At 46.0% G+C, this 8,394-nt stretch overlaps 1 protein-coding gene across 1 annotated transcript in view; it reads right to left on the reverse strand.

Moving 5' to 3' along the window:
- SLC30A1 (solute carrier family 30 member 1) overlaps positions 1-7,957 on the reverse strand; it is a 34,273-nt gene extending 26,316 nt beyond the window's left edge. Inside the window, exon 1 of the mRNA XM_077485733.1 lies at positions 7,196-7,957. Coding sequence (XP_077341859.1) covers positions 7,196-7,787 — 592 coding nt within the window. The 5' untranslated portion in view covers positions 7,788-7,957. The remainder of the gene's footprint in view (positions 1-7,195) is intronic.
- Between the last annotated feature and the right edge of the window lie 437 nt (positions 7,958-8,394).

The raw sequence follows: 8,394 nt of genomic DNA on the forward strand, positions 1-8,394 counted from the left end.
AGAGAGGAGAGAGAGAGATGAGAGAGAGAGAGAGAGAGAGAGAGAGAGAGAGAGAGATCCCTGGAAGCAAAACCGAGTAACCTGCAAACGGGTTAGTGTGGCATGTACAATACAGCATCAGCAGGGAACAGACAAGTCTAACACCATACAGTATATACAGAGCAATAGAGACACACACACAGGGCTGTATATGATGCACAGTACAGACTCGTCTGTACCCAACGCCCTGTACTGTGTCCCCCATAAAGTCCTGTACTGCCTCCTCCTTCCCCCACCTCTCTCAATGACCCTCCCCATCCCCTTCCCCCAGCATTTTTCTTAATTCTCTCTCTCCCCCCCCCCCCCCACCCCAACTACTCTGCCCTCACCCAACTCCCTCACAACCCTACCCTCCCAAACCCCCCCCCCCCCCCCCCCCCTCCACCTACGCAATAGGTATTGGTGAGTACTTGCAAAAAAAAGTGGTCAGTGCAACCCTAGCATTACTAATAAAATGAAAAAATGCCATAAATCTTTCCCATAGTTTGTAGACGCTATAAACTTTTCCGCAAACCAAATCAGTGTATGCTTAATGGCAATTTTTTTTTTTACCAAAAATACTTAGAAGAATATTTATTGGCCTAAACTGATGAAGAAATTTATTTTTAAAAGCATTTTTTTGGAGATCTTTATTACAGCAAAGGAATTGTTTTTCAAAATTGTGTTTTTTTTGTGTTTATAGCGGAGATAAAATAAAAATAAACACAACCCCCCCCCCCCCCCCCCCACATACACACGAGGCGTTTAAATACCACCAAAATAAAGCTGTGTGTGTGAGTCAATGTTTGGGTAAGTCACATGAACGCGCAATTGTCAGTTAAAGTGACGCAGTGCCGTAGTGGCCTCGTCATTAAGCAGGCAAATCTTCTGGCCTGTAAGTGGTTAAAGCAATGCAAAGAGTATATGAGATGTTTACTATAAACAAAATCAGAAATCCTCCCTAAACTGATTACAGTAAATGAAAAGCTGATTGTTTGCCACAAGTAAATGGATGTTAATCAATTTATCACAACTAAAGACCGACCAAAGAACCCTGCCATAATATAGCTGCTAAGTGGGTACACACTTCCAGTTGATCCCACCGTGGCAAAGTCATCTGGAAGTTCACCCCCTCCTCTTCCCAGCCGCCAGACCATTCACAAGGCGCAGCACAGGAAATGGTAACCACAGCACCCGAGAGCCAATTGAAAAATCGGCTCGGGTGAAGACACCGCTGGATCCAGGTACAGGCAAGTGTTTTAATATTGAAAGTCAGCAGCTATAAAATTTGCAGCTGCCGACTTACTTTTTTCTGATGGAGTCTGGAGCTCCTCTTTAAAATGTGAGCATTGCTTCATTTCACATATTAGTTTCAATACAATTGGGGAGATTTAACTAAAACTAGAGCACTCAGAATCTGGTGCAGCTGTGCATTGTAGGCAGCTTCTAACTTCAGCTTGTGCAATTATGCTGCGACAATAAATCCTGGAAGCAGATTGGTTTCTATGCAGAGCTGCACCAGATTTTGTATTCTCCAGTTTTGGTAAATCAATCCCTCTGTATCCTGTGCTCCTCGGAACATCACTATACCAGACCAGTTCAGCCAGCAACATACGGTACTTGGAAACGTAAAATTAGTACCAATTTGGTTTGGAAATCAAGGAACACTGGCAGCTTAAGTTACAGGGATAAAACCTCAGTGCATAGATGGCCATACACTGCAAGGTAATATTCATGCATGCCCAACTGCTTACAAATATGGACCAATATATAAATATTTTACCTAAATCCTTATAGTACATCATTTTGGTAAGAAGACTGCAATCAGACTAGAACGCGTGTCATCTTAGAGAGACAGGCTTACCTAAACAATCCATTCAATTTTTATCCAATCAGGTAGCCCCTCACACCACACAACTGTTGGTAGAACGTGAAGGCCACACAAGCAGATTGTAAACTCATCTAGGAAACCCTGACAATCTCAAAGCATTTAATGGGATGCGATTCCAGAGATAACTAAGGCAGAGTTAAAGGAGAGCTCCAGGAATTCTCTTGTAATGGACTGAGGGAGGTAAGCTGGCCAAACACGGCTCAAGTTTCAACTCATACCTGTTAAAATTTAAATTCCTGAGGTCCTGCTGACATCACTCAACTTTACAAATTTTTTTTTTTTTTTTTTTTTGTTATTGAAAAGGGGGTGGGGGGTAATTAAAATCAAAAGAAGTCAGCCAATCAATTGAAGCCACTATTCAGATGTTTGAACAGCTGCAGTTGCTGGCTGTCAGAATACAAGAATACAATAGTCCACAGCGTTAATTCCTCCATCCACAATGTTTAGCGCGGGTGGAGGAATCTATGAATTTCTTCTACAGCCCATTCTAAACGTGTACAGCCATATATAAATAATACATTTCTCAGGACAGCGGTCTGAAATCTCAAATGGTACCATCAGCTCAGTCTTCCCGTTTCCTATGATCTCAAATGGAAGTCACTACAATGGTGGACCCCAGGGACCTCTATATCCACTGAAATGCCGGGGGACCCAAAGCAGTGATCACAGGTAGGACTGTGCCGAGTATTGGAAGACCCTTATCCAGCATCAATCACACTTGCAAATCCTGCCACTGGGACAACTTGCCAGCAGCGGGATCACTATAGAGGGAAACACCAACTTTGCCTGGCCGGTAACATTTCCAAAGTGATGCCATGAAAACAGGCTGTCGTTTTTCTGCCCTCTTTAGTGATCTATTGTAGAGGTCGACCGATATATCGGCCGATATTTGCCGTTTTTTAAATAATCGGCATCGGCCGATTCTGCTGATAAAAAGCCGATTCTACAGTGGGACTTTGAAATGACTTCTGTAAGAAGTCAGTGTGAGTTGCTGAGTTGTCATAGCAACACATTCCTCCTCTCTGGGCAGACTGCCAAGAAAAGAACTAAATGTTACAATGTTTACACTGAATGAATGAAGTCATCTCTGTAGAAGTTCTCAGTTAAACCATTTAAATACTTTTCTTACACTTGTTGCTTACAAGTAAAAATCCTGTATTTTCTGCCAGAAAATCACTTAGACCCCCAAAAATTATATATATTTATTTTTTTTTTAGCAGAGATCCTAGGGAATAAAATAGCGGTTGTTGCAATATTTTATGTCACACAGCATTTGCACAGAGGTCTTTCAAATGCATTTTTTTGGGAAAAAAATACACCATTTAAAAAATAAAAATAAAATAAAAACAGTAAAGTTAGTCCATTTTTTTTTTTTTGTCCAAAAGTTTTGACTACCCGTTTTTATTTAATATATAGGTTTTTTTTTTTTTTTTTTTTTTTTATTTAGATCATACATACAAGTAAACTGATTGGAGGTTTGTTTTGTTTAATAAATGTTTAAGTGTAAGAAATTTTCTGTATCACTAATGAAGGCTGCTTTCACACTGGAGCGGGCGGGCGTTGATGGTAAAACGCAAGTTTTAGCGGCGCTTTACCATCATTTTAGCGGTGCTATTTGGCTGCTAGTGGGGCACATATAACCCAGCTAGCGGCCAAGGAAGAGGTTAAATGCGCCCATGAAGCACCGCTTCGGCAGTGGTGCCCATTCATATCAATGGGCAGGAGTGGTGGAGGAGCGGTATACACCACTCCAAACGTGCTGCTTGGAGGACTTTTTTTTTTAAGATCCTGCCAGCGCATCGCCTCAGTGTGAAAGCACTCTGTCTTTCACACAGACTGCAGGGGAGCCATTTTGCAGGCACTTTACAGGCGCTATTTTTAGCCCAAAAGCGCCTTAAAAAACGCCCCAGTGGGAAAGGTGTGTTAGATCAAGGGGGATTAAAAAAAAATAAATAAAATAAAATCGGCCTAACATATCGGCCCAAAAAAAAAAAAAAAAAAAAAAAAAAAAAAAAAAAAAAATCGGCATTATATATCGGCTATCGGCCACCATGATTTCTAAATATCGGCATCGGCATCGGCCAGAGAAAAACCCATATCGGTCGACCTCTAATCTATTGCTGGAAATAACTTACCAGCAACAGCGGGGGAGATTTACTAAGCATTGCACTGCAGAATCTGCTGTAGCTGTGCATGTTAGCCAATCCGTTCCTAACTTCAGCGCAGCTTGTTCAATTAAGCTTTGGAAATAACATGTGGAAGCTGATCAACCCCCCCAGTGTGACGCCTCACACTTACCTCCTATTCTGCTTCTCAAGTCGGGTTCACACTGGTACGACACAACTGTCATCCTACTTTGCCCTGCAACATCGGTCCTACTGCCATCCGACTTGAATGAACAGGATAAGATTTTGTTCTGACTTTGAGATAGTCTGACTTGTCCTTTGACCAATCAAAACAATCCCGGTGTGACATAAATTCCTTTTACTGCAGCTATAATCACCCCATCGGATGGTTAGGACAAGGATCCGACTTCAATGATATTCAATGGGCTAAAGCAGGACCAAAGCAGTGCAGGAACCTTTTTTCAAAGTTGGACCAGTTAAGACGGCCCTCATAGGGAATAACTGATTTACACACGTCATTCAAAAGTCGGAGTGTTTTTCATAACAGTGTGAACCCAGCCTTAATGATCATTCCTTTACATCAAAAGAGAACCCGTCACAGCAAGGTGCCCAAGTGAGAAAGTTCAGATGACAGCTGTCATTCTCATATTAGTATGGCCAAGAGAACCTGGAAGAAGTCTCCAAACTTCGGCCCTTTTCTTGCCCTTGTGGCACTATTCACCCCACTAATATGAGACACTATTCTGAGCACTGACACCAACAATGGGGCATAGGTCCTGCCACTGACACCAACAATGGGGCACCATTCCCCCCCCTAATACCAAAGATGAGGCACTGTTTATTCCCACTGATGCAAGAGATATGTTCTACTTCCATTGGCCAGTCCAACCCCCCTTAAGACTGAAGGACAATCAACTGGCCCTTTATTTAAAAAAAGTTTGGAGACTCCTGCTCCAGAAGTAGCAGGGATCAGGAACAGCTTCCACCAGTGGCATTTCACACAGGCACAGTGCTGTGTTCTCCCCTATCCTCGACGTGCTTTCCCAGCACAACCTCTGCCATGAGCCCATTGGCTCAGTCCTCCCGCTCCCTAATATCTCAATGGAATTAAGTGACCACAATGATGGCCACATAAACCTCCATTTCGAGGACAATTTCCATTGAAACACCAAGGACCAGGAGCACTGATCACAACAATAGATCGCTAAAGAGGGTAGAGAAATCACTGCCTGTTTCCATGGTGTCACCCTGGAAATGAGGCCTGAAATTGTTGCCCTCTCCAGAAGCCCAGTCACTGGCAGAGTTCATTTTGGCAGCAAATTTTGTTTTAGTCTTAAACTAAAATGCCATTTTAGTCCCATTTTAGTCTTCAGCAATTGTTTTAGTCGTATATCTCCAGAATATTTTAGTCGACTAAAATGTTCTACGTTTTAGATGACTAAAAATTCTCCAGTACATTTTAGTTGACTAAAATCTAATGGTGTAATTAAATTGTAATGCATTACTTAACATTTCTATACTATTTCCAAAACTCATTATATACTGCTGGAGTGAAACAAAAAAAAAAAAAAAAAAAACCTGAATAGGTTATTATTTATGGTACTGAGGTATGAACATGCACTACAGACCAGTGTTAATTTTGACATCAAATTTCAATTTAGCTTTAGTCTTTTGTCTAAAATGGCATTTTAGTTCTAGTCCCATTTTAGTCATCTCAATCGTTTTAGTTGTATTTTGGTCGACTAAAATGTTTTAGTTGACAAAATAAACACTGGTCACTGGTAAGTTGTTTCCAGCAATAGATCACCAAATTGAGGACAGAAAAACCACCACCTGTTTCCATGGGGTCACCCTGGAAACACTGTTGCCAGCGTTTGCCTCTTTAGCAGTCCTGTTGCTGGCGAGTTGTCCCCAGCAGTGGTACCATATCTGGAAATCCTTTTCCCAGGAAAGGAAAGGACAGCACAGAGGAAATATAAGGCAGAGTTCCACTGCTTGGGGAAAACTCATCAGCAACAGGAGAACTCTAGAGGGAAAGGCTATCAACTGCATTTCTAGTGTGACACTACGGGAACGGGATGGCTTTTTATGTCCTCTTTAGCGATCTATTGCTGGGGACAGCTTACCAGCGACTGGATCACTAGGGAGGGCAACAATGGCCTGATCAGACAGCATTTGTAGGGCGACGCCAGCAATCCATTGCTGGGGACCATTGACAGGACACCTCCCTCCTGCTGTGCTTTTCATGACATTTCAGGAGATCAAGAGAACCTGTCCCAGCCAGGTGCCCAGGTGAGAAGTGTCAGATGTCATTCTTCTAGCACTATAAGTGAGGCTGGACACACATCAACACGCTTTCCCAGCACCACATCTTCTGCACTCCCATTGGCTCAGTCCTACCGCCTTCTAATATCTCAATGGAATTAAGTGACCACAATAATAGCCCCATAAACTCTATTTCCATTGAAACACCAAGGACCAGAAGCACTGATCACATGGTACATAGCTGGAGATCCTTTTCCAATAAAGGACAGCACAGAGGGAAATGTGAGGCTTGAGTCACAATGGTCAATCCCACTGCTGGGGGACAACTCGCCAGCAACAGGACCGCTATGGCATTGCCAGTGTGCGACGCCATGAAAACAGGTGGTGAGATGCTCAGGACAACTTACCAATGATGGGACTGCTATAGAGGGTAACACCAGCCTTGGCTAGCAACTGCTTTTCCAGGGCGATACCATGGAAACGGGTAGTGTTTTCTCCTGTCCCCTTTAGCAATCTATTGCTGGGAACAACTTACCAGGGACTGGACCGCTAGAAAGGGCAACAATGGCCTAAACCACACAGCATTTCCCCGGTGACGCCATGGAAACGGACAGTGATTTCTCTCCCCTCTACAGCAATCTATGGCTGGGGACCCCCTCCTGTGTGACACCTCCCCCTCCTGCTGTGCTTTTCATGACATTACAGATCAGAAGAGAACCTGTCCCAGCCAGGTGCCCAGCTTCAGATGACAGCTGTCATTCTCCTAGCACTAGGGATGAGTGAAGCTGAACACAAGTCAGTTCATTGCTCCAGAAGTAGCAAGGATCTGGCACAGCTTCCAGCTGAAGCTTCTCACACAGGCACGTTGCAGTGACACTGGGTGGGTAATGCTCACCGTGCTTCCCCGGCACCACCTCCACGGTTGGCCCATTGGCCCAGTTCTCCACCAGATTGTTGGTCTCCTCCCGGTCCAGGGCGGCCCCTTCTCCGGCCGATCTCTCCCCCCGGCCCCGGGTCTTCTTCCCCCCGTGCGCGTGACCGTGTCCTCCTCCTCCGTGCGAGTGCCCGTGTCCGGCCCCGGCGCTGTCCCGGAACATACACAGGCCGATGAGGTTAATGAGCAGCCCGCCGGCCCCGACCCCCATCACCACCAGCGGCTGCTCGATGGCCTGCGGCTCGGTGAAGCGCTCGATGGCCTCCAGCACGATGGTGAAGCAGAGGGCAGTGAGGAAGATGGCGTTGACCAGGGCGCCCATCACCCCGGCCCGGATCCAGCCGAAGGTGTTCTTGTCGGTGGAGCGGGTCTTCTGGGCGAAGCGCACGGCGATCAGGCCGACCAACAGGGCGATGACATCGGACAGCATGTGGAAGGAGTCGGAGAGCATGGCCAGGGAGCCGGTCAGCCGGCTGATCACCACCTCCACCACGAAAAACACGAAGGTCAGGCTGAGCATACATAGCAGCCGCACTCGCTTGGAGTTCCACATCTTGGCGGAATGTCGGGGACAAAGGTCGCTGGAGAGAGAGGAGTGGCGGCCCGGCGCAGGCTGCGGAGACGAATATAGGCCGGAGACCGGCGGCGGCAGCGGCTTCTCGCTCACTGGGCATCTCTGACGTCCGGAGGAGGAAAATAATACAAACTTTTGCACCCGAAACCGTCTTTTCCACACGGAGCGAGATGAGGAGCCCCGCCCAACCGCTAGCGCCTGCCTGCCATTGGCCGAGCCGGGGAAGGGGGACATGATGGAGTGCGCGCACAGCCTGTAGCCATGGCAACGGCCGCCATTACCTGAGGAAAAAACGCTTTGTTGCCGCTGGAGCCTGACTGACTCTAGGCGCGACGCTATTGGCCGAGCCCGCGGTGGCTATGGCAACGGCGCCGTGACCAGAGCCTTCTGTCTCTGTGGCAACAGCTCTGTAGTGGAGCTGTTCATTGCTATGGCAAGGGCACGCTGAACAGACCTGTGTGACCAGGGATTGTTGAAACTGAGGGCCCATTGACACTAGCTGTAAAACACCCCAAAGTATGAGGGCTCACTTACCTGAATGTGCACACAGCCATGGCTGCCATTACCTGAGAAAAACGCTCTGTTG

This window comes from Lithobates pipiens, unplaced genomic scaffold (genome assembly GCF_037356315.1).
Source record: "Lithobates pipiens isolate NorthernLeopardFrog02 unplaced genomic scaffold, aLitPip1_a1.2 Scaffold_18, whole genome shotgun sequence".
In the NCBI taxonomy this organism is placed as follows: Eukaryota; Metazoa; Chordata; class Amphibia; order Anura; family Ranidae; genus Lithobates; species Lithobates pipiens.